Consider the following 18661-nt stretch of genomic DNA (forward strand, 5'->3'; position numbering starts at 1 on the left):
GGAAACTTTATCGCAAATTCATTCGTATGAAATCAATGCTGCCCATGGTGAAATCAGTAACAAAATTAAGTCCTCGTTGATGTTGCCCTTCTTTAAAAGTCGATAAATGAGAGCAAATATGATTCTAGTATTATTTTTTTTTATAGGCATCTTTTATGAAAAAGTAATCTATGCTCTATTGACTCGAGAATAAGTTTCCCTTGATTGATCTTACTCTTTTAAAAAAAAATGGATTAATAAGATCAAGCATGATTCTACCTTTTTTTTTTTTTTTTTTTTTTAAGTATCTTTTATTAAAAGTAATTTTATGGAAATATACTTATTAGGTATTAAATGTAATTGGCTCTCTTAACAGAAATTGAGAACGTGATTACAAGCATTTTGTGATAGATAAACCCAATTCGTTGTTGGTATCATGATTCTAAACCCTTTTCTTTTTGTGATTAACATTATTCTAAACTTGCTAGATAGGGCTAAAAATTGACGCGTTGTAGTATTTCCACCCCCCAAGGATAAGCATCTTGTTCCTTGATGATCACCTTGTCAGGTGTGTCAATCGGTTCACCATGGATGTAGATCGAGTTTAAATAATAATAATAAAATGTATTGATTTTAACTAAATTTTAATCTGAATTACTTAACTTGTAAGTCAAATAGACTTAAATGTAAGAGAGTCGAGTTAATTCTTTAAATTCACTATAATTAAAAAAATATATTTATGTTTTATGCAGGTGTTATTTAAATTTTATTTGATATTTTCTTTTGTATTTGTTTTTGATTAATGATAAACTTAATTTTTTAATTAAAAAATAACTTATTTTATTTATTAAAAACAATAACTTGTAATTAATTTTTTGTTTTTTATATTTTTTTTTTAAATCTTGTGAGCTACCTTACCTAATTTCTAAAGTCTCAATGGTGGATTGAGTCAGGTATTTTTTTGACTCAGTAAGTTGAGTTAAACTAGTCTAATTAAAGTATTAACCAGTAACCAATTCATGTGAGTTAAGTTGGTTGACTTTGATATTTCTAAAAGGTTTTAAGACTGAAATTAGAGGTAGAATTCCAACCCTATATATATATATATATATATATATATATATATTATTCTCTTTTTGGTTGTTGTATACTTGTTGAATCTATTTAGTCTCTTGGTCTTAGGATCACCAATAACATAATTGATTGTGACAAATTGAGATAATTATATATAATATTAATTGTTTAATGTAATATATTAACAAAGACATCATTAAGTAAATTTTGTACAATAAATTTAATAACAAGTATGTTTTATTTGATAAATGTACAATGACATTTGAGTAGAAAAGATTAAAAGAGAAATTTTTTTTTCAATTTAAGACTAAAATAATCAAATTTTAAATTTAAAAACAAAAAAATTATCACATATTTAAGAGATTAAAAATATATTTATATCATTAAAGACGTATCATAATTAAAAAATAAATCAAATATCTAATTTAAATTGAAATTTATCATATCATTCATGTACAAAGTGACAATTTTGCTGCATAAATGATAAGTTAGTGACTTGACTTATATAATGGCGGTTGACCTCTAAGAGAGAAAAATGTCACACTTCCTGGAAAAATAAAAAGATTACGGTATATTTTTAGGCAATTACATAACCCATCTCTAGTAACAAATACATATATGCCAACTTAAAAAAAAAAAATTGTATTAATTCAACCACTCAGTTACTCTTATTAAAGAGTTTGGTGTAATCTTTTTTTTTTATTTTTTATTGTTGAAACTTTTTAATCAAATCCAGACAAAATAGACCATACAAAAATTATGAAATACATTTTAGAAGAATTTCGAAAAGTACTGTCAAGACAACTCTAAATATTACTTTTTAGAAATATTTGAAAAAAGTAATTTTCATAACATTTCCAAAAGTAATTTTCTTAACTGTGTTGGAGCAACAACAGCAGAAATCGATCTGACCTCAATAATAAAGAATTCGACAAAAAAAAATTTATATAACTGAATTAAATATAAAATTGTAATGGAATAAAATTGATTTTTTTTTTATCTCTAATATAGAAAAGAGAGAAAAATTGTGCAAAGGTTGACAGACCTAGGATGAAGAGTAAAAAATAGAGTTTATACTTATTTTACAGATAAAACTAAAAAGATTACTTTGGTAATAAAAATTGAGAGAGAGAGAGAGTAATTAGCAAATAGAGAGAGAGGAAAAAGGGAAGAAAAAGATTGATTTGGTTGTTATTTATATATTATTTTTTTGCGTTGATCTTTAATTATTCCCTTCTCAATTGGGTTACCAATAACAATAATAATATACCGAACCGAATACTTAACACTTACGTACTTTATTCTCTTTCATTAAGCCAACAAAAGAAGAAAAAAGAGAGAGAAAGGAGTATCTTTTCTCTTATTTTTCCTTAAGGAAAGGGAAAGCAGCGTAATTCTATTCATCTTTTGTTTTCTTAGAAGAGGAGAAAATAGGAACAAATCTAAGATTAAATTCTCCATAAGAAATGATGGTTGAAAATTTTGGCAGAAATTTCTTCCCATTGTCTTGTGAAACCTTTCGTAGAAAAAGAACACCTTGTATACCAAACAACATTAGAAATCAACTTGTGAAGTAATAAAGATCATAATCATGCCACTAAAATGAATGGTCTCTCTCTCCACGGTGGTAAACACATGTTATCATTATCATGAATGAATCTCATACTTTTTTTTTTTAAACAATAATATTAAGGAATATTTTGCTTTTAATTGGTAGAATTGTAAGAATGTAAATCCTAAAGTCAATTCATCTTTTACAACCGATATAATTTTTCATGTTATGTAATTTTTAGCTTCAGCATCCTTTTAGTTATTTGACGTGATTGCATAGAAAAATAATTTCCAAATACACATTAATACTTGATCAATAGTAAGTGAATTTTGCCCCCTATTTTTCTTATAAAAAAAATTATCAGATTTGGACGTTGTGCTTCTATCTCAACTTCTTTCCATAATAGAAAAATTATAATGGTAATAGGCCTTATAACTTATTTTGTAGACTTAGCCATTATCTCAATCAATCGATATTTACTTCTTTCCACCAATAGTTGACTGGACAACTACTCTTTCTGACTAAGGAATCTACCCTAAGAAATTCAGATAAACCTAGGCATGTTGTTAAGGGGCATTTGAAGTGAAAGCATTTAAGATGAAATTAAAAGTTTTGTTTTGTGAGTCATTAAAACACAACCTAAAATGATACGTATTAAACAAATAAATGTTTCATAACTTTCTATTTACATTTTGGTCATTGATTTTCTTTAATAGAATGTTCATATGTATGTTCTAGTTGTTAGTATCTCTTAAAAACCATTTTCTTCACTGACCGATACGGTTCTGATACAATTGCTTAAATGCATTTATATTGCAATATCAACATTATGAAATTAAAATAATTAACTATAATGTCTTTGAATAAATATTTTAAAAGGTTTAAGCCCCGTAATTTATGCTTCACACCCAAATCAATGCAGTACTATTAATGATTTCATCATTTAATAATTAGAATGTGTTTAGTTATTTTACTTTAGCCCCATATATACTTCCTTAGGAAAAAGAGAATATTATTGTGTTTAGTTATGTGCCAATATCTTATAACATGGAAATTATAAATTTTATATAATTTATTTTTAGATGTGGGTACTAGATCGAGTATTTTCTTATGCGACACGAGACCAAACATGCTATATACCTTGTCTCTTATGGTCAAACTTGAATCATGTGCACAAACAATAAACTCTTAAAAACATTTGTTTTTATTAAATGAGTTATTGTAAACTCTGATACCGAGTAAAAAATCCTTAAGAACATGATTGTCATGCTTTTTTTTATTAAATGGTTTTTGTTTCTTTTAATAGGAAAATAGAAGACGTATTTAGTAGCATGAGGAACTATGGGATAAATGGCTCAGTGAGCTTACCTTCCAGTGCAAAAGAAAACAATTAAGCAACCAATATGGCAACACCAGTGACATTATATATTGGCAAAGATTTAAGGGTGGTCATGTAAAGAAGATACAATAACAGTAGCCTAGTCATCCACCAACGTCTAGGAGAAGAAAAAGAGCCTCACTAGTGCACATTAATACAAACTTGACGTGGACTTTGCAGATTAGCATTACCAACATTCAAGTTAACACCATTCCCACACTAACAAATATTCATTTCAGTATTTGACTTACTAAGCCACGATTGAAAAGATGAATATCCAAATGGCATGTTACATCAAATTCAAAAGGAAAGTAAATTAAAATAAATTCAACTACTTTACAACATTAAGGTCTCGAGAATTTTTTGCACACCTATCTAAAATGAGTTTGCAGGCCAACAAAAGTGTTATTTCTACTTATCAAGGTCTACTTTGAATTTTTTATCTCTTAAGCAAAATGAAAATATATATCCTTATAATTATTTGAATATTACTTATGATCCCAATTCTCAAATTTAAAATTGTAAAACATACAACAACTAAATACACAATTGTTAAAAAAAAAACTAAATATATAATATATTTATAACATACTATGAGTTATTCTTAGAATCACTACAAATTAAAAATAAATAAATAATTGTGACACATCACAAAGAAATTTACGGTGGAGGGATGGAGATTTATGATTTGATTTCGAGATTTTAGTAAAATAAATAGGCCATGATTCGAAAAATAGAAAAATAATTTAAAGAAATTAAAGATAAAGGGGAAGAGACAAAGTTAAAGACAACCATTATTTGTGATTTTATATTAACATTTATGAAAGTTCTCATTGAGAGAAAAAAAAAGTCAATAATACATGAAATTTTTCTCTTTGCATTAATCTTATGACTTATTTTCCTAAAATTATGAATAGATTTTTGTTGATAAGTGAAAAAATAACTACCAATTAATTATTGGCAAGTAGTTTTTTTTGTTTGGGTAAATTTCTCACAATTAATTTATTTTTTCTAATAACTTTTTATATAATTTAATTATGTAATTTTTTATATTATATAAATTAAACAACATTTTTTTATGTCCATCCGATAACAAAGTGCTTAATGGTTGTACCACAGTACTTAAGACTACCACTACTACCGACCCATCACAAACTACGGAATAACGTGTTAAAAATTATGCACAGCGGCTTTAGAATCAAATGAAATGCCAATTGTAATGCCGACCACAAACTAAAACTGCACAAAGTAGCTCTTAGCTTTATGGTACGTGATTGTGAGGAGTGTTTGTTTATAGCATGACTAAAAGTCTAAAACCTACGCTAACCACGTGATGAAGAAAATTCTATATTTTTTCGGTCCATAAAAAAAATTCCATTCTCTTGAAAGGCAAAAATATTACACATCCAATACAATTATTCAGCTAGGCTCCATCTCATTGTTTCACAAGCACAAGTAATCAACTCTCATGGCGCATGCCTTAATTAATTAATAAGCGAACCCTCCTATTGCACACCATGTGATTGATGAAACGGTATACAAGAAAATAGAAAATCCTGAATTAACGTTTTATTGGAAATACAGTTGGGCATATAAAAACAATAAATAAAGTTGGTTAGACGCATTAAACTCTGCATCCCCCACCCCCCCCAAAAGTGAGAGAGAAAGAAAACTAAATCTCTCCAATGTTATGCGAGGGATAACGCAAATGGGAGCCTCGCTAAAGAGTTAATAATATGGAAGATATCAAAATAAATAGGAATATAGAAAAAAAATCAAGTTAAACTCGAACAACCCAACACCTTGACCTAATCGCCTCAGGAAAACTTGGGATTTTATCAAAACACATTTACTTACTTTTTATTAATGTAACTTTGACTCGTGAAAAATAAAAAAAAAAATCGTAGTCATTGGCAAAAAACAGTAAAAACATACGTATCAGGTTTAAATAGATAGAAGAAACTATATCTCAGCCAAAGCACGATCCCATCACGACACAACGAAAGGCTTTTAAATTTAGTACCATCTTCATCCAATGTATAACAGAAAAGAAGGGAAAGAATATACCAATTTATGCTTCCAATCAGTTACATAAAATCTTTAGTCTTAGCCAGGACGCTTGATGGAATCGGACAATAATTGTTCCAGAATTTACAACATAACTTATGAATAATGATTCTTTAACAAAGATAAATGCAAGTCTTAATAAAAATAATATCTGGTCACAAGAACCAACATCCCCTAATGTCAGTATTCACATAACATAAAATTCATTGAATAATATGCTCCACCGGCATTAAGATTACACATGTCAAACACAGAAGGAGGATCAATATCTACTCTTGGCCTTGCATGGGAACTATCATATGTTGAGCCTGTGGCTGAAAATTTAAAGAGAAAGTTAATATCATAAATTCATCATTTATAAACATTTTGTTGCTTCATCTAACATTCCACAAACTAAGAAATAACTTACAAACCAGAGAGAAGATATGCTCTTAACACTTTCTTTATTAATGACTAAAATTTATTGAAAATTATAAATTCTCTGTTAATCAGACTCTCCATAGTGATAAAACCTACCAAAATTTGTGATTTTCAACTAACAGTAGAGAAAGGATTAACCAGAGTCTTAGAGAGAGTGACTAACATTTCTCTTCAAGGAAAACCAATTCCTAATACAAGTTTCTTCTGAAATAATGTCTCGGTTGCCACTTTATTAATTGGGTAAAACTTGCTTTCATCTGTCTTTTATTTTAAGAACTGAAAATTCCGGCTTTGACATTAAAGATTAATTATTAAACCCCTTAAAAAAGCCAAATGACAAAATGTTCCTAGAGGTTAGAGTACTTTAGGAAAGAATGATGGAAAAGAAAAAGGCCAGTGCAAATTGTAATTGCCAGCATAACAATGATACTTCCTTATGAATCTCTAAAGACAAGGGTCATTTACTTTACCAAATCAAATATACTTTAAATTTTAAGTCATTACTACAAAGTAGCCAATCAGGTATGTATGCCGTCTTGGGGATTAGGTAACATTGTAGCTTAGTTGAGACAGTTTATCTAAACCCATGATTCTCCACAAGATATGTTTTGAAATTAAGGCATAATTTTAGTATGTATTACAAATAAACTTTCTATCTTATAAGTAAACTGCATAATGTTTCAGCACAACCTCGGAAAAGAATTTTACATGTTTTCTCAAAGAAAGCCATGTGAGACTACCAACCTTGGGGTCTGAAATCTATCAGTTATCACACTGGGGGTCTGATATTACTAAAGAAACCTACCACCATTACATGAATAATCTAAAAAGAATATTCAAAGAGTGCAAGTTCCGTAGCAACTTCAATTCTATAGTTTGCAGTTGGACAATTTATTAAAGATTGGAAAATCCTAATAAGACTAATAGACTATATAAGACTATGTTTGGTTACACGTTTGAAATATATAACCTTAGTTAGCTGGCTTCAAACACAATGCCTATATGTTTGGCAAAAATTTTTTTTTTCCTTTCCGTTGCATGTAGATTACAAGCAAACCTCAGTTCAAACAAAAGTTAGAGGGGTGTTGCTTTTATTTGGAAGTTGGTTTGAAAAGTTAAGTTCAACTTAACTTTCTAACTATAATCCAAATACACACTTAGTAGTTTCCAATGGCCTAATTTAACATTTTCACGTGCCCAACAAGAAAAGAAATGTCATTCTAAGATAGATAGGCCATATATTTAATAACCCTTAATAAATCAAAAAGCTTGCAGATTCTAGAAAGGAGAGATAGATAAATTCATTGAACCTAAAACCAACCCGTCAGTCATACAATATTTCATCAGGGACTTCAATGAGTGTAGATATGCGCTACCAACCAAGTGTAACAAATTCATAATCAAGTTATCAGCATTCATTCTAAGAGGCACCCCTTTTAATCTATATGTCTTCAAAACTTAAAATAACAAATAAAAATGGCATTAGAGCCAACATAATGATAAACTTTTTTAATTATTTGAGCTCCAAATAATAATAATAAAGGATTCAGAGGAAAAGGGATAAAAACTAGGAACTCATGCGAATGAAGCATCAAAGTCTCATACTACATGGCAGTGATGTCAGATTAAACAGAAATCTCAGCATCTTCATTTACCAATGCTACGCCCTACACCAAAACCACGGGAGGAAAGAGACATTATTATATTGCATTAGAGGGCCCAATTACCTGAGAATTCGTATAATTAACACCTTGTGAGAAAGAACCTTGATGAGCAAGCTGCCAGTTCCACAACAAAATAATCCAGATCAGATGCCAATATCATTGTATTCTAAACTAATTCCAGCAACACAACAAGCAATGATGCATGTATGTACATTATCCACCTGAGCATTAGTACTCGGATAAACCTCCTTCCTACCAGAAACATCTCCACCCTTGGCCGAACCCTTGGAATCACCCTGGCACATCAAAATTTGATAACCCCATAACCATAACGGGTACAAATACAATAGAATAAGTGTAACCAAACACCAAAAACCACAAAGCTAATAGCCATTTATCTAAAACTAAAATTACCTCAATCTGCAATATTCCCAATCGGCCCACGAGAAATTCATAAAAAAAATACAACAACAAAAAAAAGAAATCAGTGAAAAGCAGAGTTTAACTCCAGGAAACCAAAACAACATACCGTATTACAACTAAGGACATGTTTGGATAAACTTTTTTAGAAAGCACATCTAGGAGAAAAATAAAAAGGAATGAAATAAGCTTCTTGGTAAGCTAATCTGTAAAAGCTCATTCATACAACTTCTCCAAATGAACTAAAACACTAGTTTTAGTTCATGAAGAAACTCATTTTATTTTTCTCCCCGAATTGCTCCTAGAAATCTTTATCTGAACATGTTTTAATTAAACATCAATCGTATACTTACTATGCAAGAACAAACTACACATAATTCATAAAAAAAAATGTAAATTAAAATTACATCTCTATAAGTTTTGAGGTAAATCTTGAGCGGATCAATATAGTCCTCGAAACCTAAAGTGGCCATTGCCCAAAGCAAATCGTCGCCGTTAATGGTCTTTCTCTTCTCTCTCTGGCACTTATCGCTGGCTCTGCAAAACATTAACACGATTCATTCATTCATTCAATTTACAGAATAACAAAAACCGAAAGCGCGAAGGAGAAACACGAAGAAGCGCACTCGCTGGTGATGAAGCTAATGAACTCGGAGACGCATTCCTGCACGGTTTCCTTGGCGTCCTTGGCGATTTTACCATTGGGAGGAAGCGCTTTCTTCATGATGCGGCTGATGTTGGCGATGGGGAGGAAGCGGTCCTGCTCGCGGAAATTGGAGCGCGGACTGTGGTCGCCGCTCTCGTGGCTGCCGCCGCCGCCGCATGGACTAGCCGGAGCATCGGACATGGTGGGCGGAACCCTAGGCGGAGGAGGTGGAAAAACATGGTGAAATTGGGGGGAGGGGGAAACCCTAGAGAGAGAAAGAGGGGAAAATAAAAAAAAGAAAAAGAAAAGGGAAAATTGGTGGTTATGTGTTGTTATGTTGGTAGAGTACCTGATGTTTGATGTGATGTGATTTGTAATTGGCGGGAGAAATGAACGCTGGAGAAGAGACGAGTGAGGAGACGATGGAGATCAGAGTGTCGGTTCTATCGCCACCGTCCGTTTTTCTTTCACGTTCCTTAACCTTTCCCTTCCCTTCCTCTTCTCCCATTGGTTACTTACCTTTTTTTATACCCACAAAATTATTATTATTATTATTATTATTTATTTATATCTCATATTAAATAATATATTTAATGTATTAATTAGAAAATTAAAATATACTAGATTAATTTTCAAATAAATTATAACAAGACGCCCTGCCACACCGAGAGCTTGCTGGATTGAACCATATGGATTTCTACAAATTGAAGATGCAATATCTTTCCTTCCTTGCCTACCAGGAGTTCACTTGAACTCATAGAAATGACTTGTGAATTTTCTAAGTTCATTTTAAGTTTCAGCTTATTTTAACAAGTTTCTCAGACAAAATTTATTATAGAAAGGTTCATTTCAATTTATTGTGATATATTTTATGATCAAATGTATGATATAAATTCTCATAAGCTCATAACTCATTACTTAAACTATTTATTAAATTAATCAAACACGTCCTAGATGTAATTGAATCACGACAACCCTGCTTTGCAATTACTACCAACATGATATTCACTATTCAGATTTGCATTAAAGTTTATTTTCTTCTCATTTTTTAATTGTATTATATAATTGAATTAAATTTTATATAGAAGAATAACCAATTATTTTCGATTAAGTATTATAAATAAGAACAGAGATACTAATTTTTTCTCTCAATTTTTACATTGAACTCCTTCAACAATTTTTTTAAAGATAACTCCTTAACAAATTCAAAACTCACTTGATAATTAATATATTTAATTTTATGCAAGCTAAATCACCATTAAAAAAATCAAATTCATGAACACATTAATACACACATTCGCCGACTGTGCAGGTCCAAGCACACTATAGATTTGCCATATTAATGTTGCCACATTCATCTGGGCAAAAACCAAAATTTGAAACCTACAACTACGAGTTATATGCAAAGCAAAACCTACATATATCACAGCATCCGATAACAAGTGAAAATTGGGAGGGGCATCAAACTTTAGACACCATAGGGCTTGCCAATATTTTAACAAAAAATCAAAATGGGAAAAATATGTGCATGTATATTTGCACTACCGTGCAGTAGGCTGTTCAATGGATTCATCAATTGAGAGGTGGTAGTGATCATTTACAGCCAAATCCATAGAACCCATGTTGATTGAAGAATGAAATGAATCTCTTGGCTCATCTGAATTGCCTTTGGCCTCTCTCTCAATTGCAATTGCATCTTGTATCTCCTTCAGAACTTCTGAAATTGGTGGTCGCATATGTCCATGTGGTTGAACACACATTAATGCTTTTTCTGCTATTTTCCACATTGATTGAAGGTCGTAGTTGTTTTGTAGCACGGGATCAATAATACCTTGTATATCTCCATTCTCAATGTGTAATTTTGCCTGTCAAACAATGTAGTTTAGATAAATGTCATTCAGTACAATGTGGAATTTTTTTTTTCTTATGGAAATCAAGGTATCCTCTAACCAAAAGCTAAGGACTAATTTCCTAATGTACTGAAATTTATTCAAGAAATTATTCTTTCTCAACAAATGTTTTTCCATATACATGAACTAGGGATCAAATCCATGACCACATGCTTAAAGAATAAGATTATCTACCCATTATATATGATGTCCACATTGTTTTCTTCAAATCTATATACTATGCAGGAATTTTATTTTCTTTAATAAGCATAATTGGAATATAATAGATATATCAAAAGAACACTATACCCCTAGTTGTGGGGAGTTGGGGTAGTATTCAATTGCATCAGGTTTTAAGTTTTAGCCTCAGTGTGACCATTGTAAAAAAAAAAAACGTATATCATCTTTTGAAATTTCATAAATTTTACACATGCATTATAGTGCATGTAATTATAACTATTTTCCCCCTACATTGTAAAATTGAATAATGTACACAAAAAAAAAACCCTTAAAACTTGCAAATGTTTTTGGAATTATATGGGCTACATTTATGCTTAAAACTTACAAAGGATTTTGGAGTTATATGCTACATTTATGCTTCAAACTTCTATGTTTGCAGGGAAATTAAAAATTTAAAACTCACCCATTGGACTATGTTTCGGCAATTAGCACCAAATTTGTCATTAGATATTGCTTCTTGACCAGACATGAGTTCAAGAAGAATTACGCCAAAACTATAAATATCACTCTTGTCAGTAAGCTGCTGGGACATATAGTACCTGTTAAAAGTTTCAATGATATGCTTTGTGGTTAATCAGAGTATACGCACCCAAGAAATCAGAGTATAACATGCAAAAGTGAAGGCCTTACTCAGGATCCAAATATCCTACTGTCCCTCGAACTATGCTAGAAACATGGGAAGCACCATCCACAGCAAGTTTTGAGAGGCCAAAATCTGAAACCTTGGCTCTCATGTCTTTGTCAAGAAGAATGTTGCTGCTTTTTAAGTCTCGATGGATGACTGCAGGAACACAACCTGCGTGAAGATATTCAATCCCTGAACAAGCATGAGAATAACACTATTAACACTGTAGTTAGGGGAAGGGTCATTCCATCAGAAAAACTGGAGGAAAAAAGTACTAATGCTATCATCTTAAAAAATACATGACATGAGTAAGTAATATTATAGAAAACCTTTTGCAGCATCTTCTGCAATCTCAAGACGCTTCATCCAATCAATACTCCGTCCATGTGTTAATGGGCCTGCAAGAAGTTAGGCATAGTTGAGCATTTGGATTTCAGATCCTTGCTTTAAATCATGTTGGCTTACATACCATAAAGATGTTCCTTGAGAGTTCCATTACGCATGAACTCATATATAAGCATGCTTTTTCCTTCTTCTCTACAATACCCAAGAAGCTTTACCAAGTTTCTGTGATGTATTCTTGAGAGAAGAGTCACCTGAATCAAACAAAAATATAACTATGACATGAATATCTTGAAACTAGTGTCCTCTCTTGTTTGCTGTATTTCGAAACTGAATGGAGAAAAAAGCAAACAACTTGATAAAAAGAAATATATCATAGTTCACGATATGAAAATGCACTAAGCAAATTAAGCTGGGATAGCTACAATGTTGGATTACCTCATTGGAGAACTCTCGTTTGCCCTGATAGGAATTACTGGTTAAAACTTTAACTGCTATCTCATTTCCATCTTTCAGCTTCCCATAGTAAACAACTCCAAAACCTCCAGAACCAATTTGTTTCTGAAAATTGTTTGTAGAATTTTCGATTTCAGAAAGGCTGAAGCAGTGAGCAACTTCTGCAGGACCAATGTTCTTAGAAGAATCCATACTTCGAGAAGGGTGAGAAGCAAGGCTGCCTATAAAGAGTGTAAACAAATTATCAGATTCTGCCATCTCAAATCTGAGAAAGAAATAATATATAACTTTGATTCAGAATCCTACTTGCCTTTATGCATAAACAAGCAAGATATAATAGTGGCCAAAAGTAGAACGAAAGCCCCAACTGCTGACCCAATAATCACATACAAGTGATTCTTTTTGCTGCTTCCTTTATGAAGATTAATGTTTCCAGAGTAGCTGTTGAGGAGCAAAATAAAAGCAGTGGTCATCGTGTGAACATGATGATGAGGGTATTAGAAATTTTGGAAAAATGGGATAAGAATGAACCTAGAATAAACATATTGATCCCTTAGCATTACCATTTCAAGGAAAAAATCCAGAATGACAAATTATACAGAAGGACTATCAAATTATCTGACATATGCTACATTTATTTAAGCAATCAAAGCAACATGACCAGAATTCAGAAACCAAAAGATTAAGCAAAAACACCTGAGAGAGGTGAGGATAAACATGAAAAAAAACAAAAAAACAAAGACAGAGAAGGGGAACAATGAAACAGGGATGTTGGTCGATGCCATACTAGAAGGTACAATTAATATATACAAAATTCAAACAAAAAGAAGCACCAGTGTATGAATATCAGAGTATCTGACAATTCTGCACAGAACAAAATTAGCTTTCCACTTAACTGATTAAACCAGGATTGTTGATTTCTCTTGTTATAAAGCAAACCATTTAATTTCATGGTGTAACATATATTTATACAATACACAAGCCATTTTCAGAGATTGAAATCTAGAAAAGAAGAACAATTGAATTGAACAGGGCAGAACATTGCAAAAGCATCACCATATCTTGTGCATATATTCATTAGTTATCCTACGATGCAACACGCCAATAATTTCTTCCACTTATGCATGTCTAATGCTGCATTATATTTAAGTCCAAGTAAAAAAGGTACTCACTTCAAAACCAAATCTTTGCTCAGAAGACCCGACGGTACAGTTCCAGATAGCATATTATTTTGGACATGCCTACAACCATTACAATGTGGTTAAAATAAACAGAGCATTTAGCATAATAGCTTGAGCATTATTTAAACATGGCTCAAGTTATTAACAGAAAGGTATTTATTGCAGTAACAATTGCTAAGCTCATAAGGTTATATTTAGATTTATCAAAAGTATACCAATATCCAATTTCATCAAACAACTGAATATAAGTTCCAGATAGCTTACAGTTCCCTCAAATTTGGGAGGTTCACCAAAGAGGTTGGGAGTGCACCTGTCAACTGATTGTTCTCGAGATGACTGAAAGAGGAAAAGGTTCTAGTTACTGAAAACTAAACAATAAATAAATAAATAAATAAAGGAAAAACTTATCAGCCATTACATGATCTTTAAGTCCATACATCCAGTGAAATCTGGTATTTGGCCAGTCAATTCATTTCCATTAAGCCATCTGCATCCATGAACCAAATCATTATGCCACCAGCCATAAGTTTGATAGATTTGAAGCAAAATAAGAAAGCAATATAAGACTTACAGTTCAACCAAACCAGTCAATTTGGTGATGTCCAAAGGAATATTACCCGTCAAGTTTTTATTTGACAACAAACTGCCATCACCAGCAAAACAAAGTAACTGTTAACTTGAACTTCTCTTTAGTTACAGTAATTAAACATTCTTTATTAGAAGCTAGATGGTTTCTCATTTCCTTTTTTTATTTTCTTGTTTTTTGGGGGTGGGGGTGCAATGAGACTAAGCTAGGGATCTGGGGAGGAATATGGATGCATGTATAGACAGAATAAAAACCATAAAAAAATATGGACCATTACATTGAAACTATTTTTGGCTGTTGATCTGAGCTACAACGGACCCATGACCATGGAACAGGTAGACATGGGTCACCCCCTTCTTGTGCCCAATCTGCTGAGGAGTAGTGTGAAAGTACACTAGATATAACTTCTCCTGCAAACCATCCAATCCAAGTAATAAATAATCTAGAATGCTTCAAAAAATATTTAAAGTCTGTTTGGATACAATTTAAAAAGGTTTCCAAGAGCTTCTCTACTAAAAATAAAAGGTACCTTTTAGTAGAAAAGCTCTTAAAAGTTAAAAACCATTTTAGGCTTCTATTCAAACTTGCTCTTAACTGATAATGCTTAGTATTGCAATCTACATACTAATATATAAATAAAGTACAGTCGCAAGTTAACCAAACAACATATCATGATCATGAGGTAAGGACTTACCATCAGGAGAGCCATCATTTTTCTCCAAATACTTGTTAATCTCCATGGCATTTATAAGAGGGCCCCTGGTAGAATCAGATGTTTTGCCAAATTTAAAGTTCAAAACAAAGGGCAGAGATAAATTAGTAAATCCTGGTTCATAGAGACGATATTTTCCTGGGGCATTTTCTTCAATATTTACCACGGCCTTACTAATATCTGGATGACCTGGAAGTACTAGCCTGAATTTTCTGGACTCATTTTCAGCCAAATCTTCAATCTCAGCAAAATAGGTGAATGCCCATGCAATACCAGGAAAACCATCCAAGTTCAACCTATAAGTTAGAGATCCATTTGTGCCCACCACAGCTGTCTGCATTACTTTCATGGGTGGCATTTCATCACTATTAACTTCAATTGATTGGTTTGTGGAAATTTTCCTAGTTCCGGCAGCAACATCAACAAGATAATTCGCTTTCTTGACAGAATCTGACTCCCAAATTCTATCAAATGGGTCGTCAGGATACCTGATATGGCAGAAATACACTTAATGAGTGAAACAAAACTTCTTCAAAACCACAAGAGCTAACACTAACTGTGCAGTAAACGTGTTTATCATAAGAGATAAAATCAGTGTGTAGTAGTTCTTTTCTACAAAGGCGGTTACAAAAGTCTGATATTTGTCACTTATCTAGTGAAACAACAACATCATAAATTGTAAAAAGATGTCTCAAATCTAAATGCATGTGCTTGTTTGTATGCTAACACAAACACGTGCACACACACCGAAGTATCCTAATTTGCCAAATGAAATGAACTCCTGGCATCAGGATTTAGGACTTGGTAACATTATCTGATATCAGGTCTGTTTGAATAAACTTCTTCGGAAGCACTTCTAGGAGAGAAATTTATGAAGAAAAAAAATGAAATAAGTTTCCGCATAAACTAATTCATAAAAATTATCTTCTATAACTTCTCCAAAATCTTATTTTTAACTTATAATTAGTTTTAGTTTATTTAGATTTTCTTTCTTAATTTTTCCTCTAGAAATGCTTTTGGATAAGTTCATCCAAACAAAACCTTCAATCACTGACTTCATGATAGTACATGTGATATACTTGAGAATACAGATTAATTTGCGACTAAGTAGGTGATGAACAGACAGAGTTGACCTAATACCTGATTGGGGCATCACTTTCGGCACCAAAATTTATCCTTGCAGAGACACTGAGGTAAGCCTGCTCCTCAACATATGTGTAATAAACTGAACCATTGAATTGACGGAGTTCAAGTGTAGATATGAATGGCTTCCCAGTTGTTGCATTTGATAAACATAAACTAACTGTAGAACTTGATGCCAAAAATATAAGCTCTCTCGCTTCTATAGTGTTAGCATCGGATATAACAATAGACGACCAATGAGTAGCACCAACAGAAATGTCAAATTTTGGATAGACATTGTTTGCATCAAAGTTCCCGTACAAGAATGAAACTCGTAGTAGGTACCTCGTCCTACTGACAACATCAATTGTGTAGCAGTATTTTCTGGAATCGGCAGGAAAGTATCGTAGTGTTGTGTATTGCTTCCGTGTCTCATTGGCAACCGATATATTGCTTATTTCTCCAAACCTATGTTTATCATCAGGAGTCCATTCAATACCAATATCATCAGTGAAATTTTCTTTACCACCACAGTCCAAACTTACAAAACCTGCTAAACACAGCATCTCTTGTCACCATATAACATCATAGATGAAGTGAATTAATTGCACATCAATTTTAGATCTAATAGGCAAAATAATGATGGCAATTATATAAAGATTCATTTTATAAAAATAGATAATAACTGATCATATGATCTGCACAACCATTACAGGTTCCAAGAACCCAAAAGTATTCAATCATGCAGAATTGCTTATGATTACTGGTGGTAAATCACATTTGGCATTTGATCACTGTAACTTAAGCTACGTGTATCTTGCTAGCTACTATTGTAATTCCGCTAGAAACATGATTTATGAAGCTCAATATGCACTCTTGCACCAAAAACAAAGGATTAAAGAACAACACATGCGAGATTGAAAATCTAAAGTGTCTTATATGACTCTTAAATAAGTGGCAGCAAGAGCTATCCAAGTAAAACTGAAAAAACACATGAATCAAAACCATTAGAGCTGGATCATTCTATTCCTTGATTTAGTTTATGCATTTGATTATGCAACATGACATACAAACTAAATCATTACACTCAACTCATCTCAGGATTTTGAAGGCCACACAAAACGACTTAATCTTCAGAACCAAAAGACAAGTGAATTGCCAAAACAGTTCTTGAAAATTGAGGTTGCCACCCCTAGAAAAGAACATCCAAGAATGCCAAAGATAAAGAACCGGGAAAAAATAAACAAAATGAACAAACCAAGAACCAATGCCAGAGAACAGAGGCAACAGAGCACAAGGGCAAACACTAAAACAAGACACCCTTTTTATTTTGAATGCAGAAACCGGTGCTAGAGCATAAAGAGACCCTATCTTTTATGGAAACCAATTCAAAGGTGGAAAAGAAACTTGAGAAGAGAGTACCTGTCATCTGGGCAGAAGAAAGGTGCAAGAGAAGTTGCAGCATGAGTGAGAAAGAGAACAAGAAGAAGAAGGAGGAGGAGGAGGGTACCCTATTCTCCATTTCTTCTCCAAGAAGGTTTCTTTTACAGAGAATACCACAACATAAAAAAAAATGGCTAAGTGAACTCAACAGAGAAAGCGACTTGAGAGGGTACTGAAATAGAAGAGTGTATTTGTTAGTTGAAACTACAAATATATACCTGCCTAATCTTTTTTTAAAAAATGATTAGATAAAATCTGTTAACATTGAATTCAAGTGTAAGTAAATAAATATATTGTAGTGGTAAAGTGAAAAAAGTTCTGTTCAGATTCTGCATGTGCGATGAGATAGCATGCTATGACAGACAGAGGTTACAGGACCTACGGAGTGTGGGACCCGTAATTAGACGACATAAGGTCTTGTGAGGACCCACATAAAGTGTGCACTTTGCACTAGTACCAATTTTTAATACATTTTATGGAACAAGTATTGAACATAAAAAATATATATTTAATATCTTAAAATTATGAAATATATTTAACTTATTAAAGTTAATAATTAAAAATAAAAATTACAAGAGAAATGAAAATGATCAATTTTAACATATTAAACACCAATATTTATTTTACCCGAGAATATTTTTAGAAACTTTTTTGAATGAGAAAATTTATAAAGATATTTTAACTTCTTATTTAATTTAATTTTTATTTATTATAATTATTTATTAATTAAATATTAATATTTAAAATAAACTATTAATAAATAAATTTTATAATATAAATTATCTATCATAGATCTAAAATATAATTTATATATTTAAAAATATTTATGTGTATTTATTTTAAATATAATCTATATATTTAAAAT

The 18661-nt window shown here is 31.8% G+C and overlaps 2 protein-coding genes across 4 annotated transcripts; both read right to left on the minus strand.

The window, feature by feature from the left end:
• Positions 1–6023: 6023 nt before the first annotated feature.
• On the minus strand, positions 6024–9710 carry LOC109817315 (nuclear transcription factor Y subunit B-1). Of its 2 annotated transcripts, none has more exons than XM_083059565.1 (7): positions 9550–9710; positions 9181–9414; positions 8962–9091; positions 8549–8554; positions 8356–8430; positions 8198–8248; positions 6024–6364 (listed from the first exon to the last, which is right to left on the minus strand). In XM_083059565.1, exons 2-7 carry the CDS (start codon positions 9399–9401, stop codon positions 6320–6322), a joined length of 528 nt encoding a protein of 175 aa, XP_082915691.1. In that variant the 5' UTR covers positions 9402–9414; positions 9550–9710; the 3' UTR covers positions 6024–6319. The 2 variants fall into 2 exon arrangements, with proteins under 2 accessions (XP_082915691.1, XP_082915690.1); XM_083059564.1 differs by having other exon boundaries at positions 8347–8430.
• Positions 9711–10423: 713 nt separating this feature from the next.
• On the minus strand, positions 10424–18029 carry LOC109817302 (putative LRR receptor-like serine/threonine-protein kinase At1g67720). 2 transcript variants are annotated; one of them, XM_083059562.1, is made up of 15 exons: positions 17776–18029; positions 16372–16906; positions 15214–15719; positions 14797–14929; positions 14505–14576; positions 14352–14420; positions 14198–14269; positions 13925–13993; positions 13059–13193; positions 12735–12969; positions 12424–12550; positions 12284–12352; positions 11960–12146; positions 11733–11868; positions 10424–11065 (listed from the first exon to the last, which is right to left on the minus strand). In XM_083059562.1, exons 1-15 carry the CDS (start codon positions 17873–17875, stop codon positions 10742–10744), a joined length of 2769 nt encoding a protein of 922 aa, XP_082915688.1. In that variant the 5' UTR covers positions 17876–18029; the 3' UTR covers positions 10424–10741. The 2 variants fall into 2 exon arrangements, with proteins under 2 accessions (XP_082915688.1, XP_082915689.1); XM_083059563.1 differs by having other exon boundaries at positions 16372–16903; positions 17776–18028.
• Positions 18030–18661: the final 632 nt, after the last annotated feature.

The sequence above is a fragment of the Cajanus cajan genome, chromosome 7 (genome assembly GCF_000230855.2).
Source record: "Cajanus cajan strain Asha chromosome 7, NIPB_CcT2T_4, whole genome shotgun sequence".
In the NCBI taxonomy this organism is placed as follows: domain Eukaryota; kingdom Viridiplantae; phylum Streptophyta; class Magnoliopsida; order Fabales; family Fabaceae; genus Cajanus; species Cajanus cajan.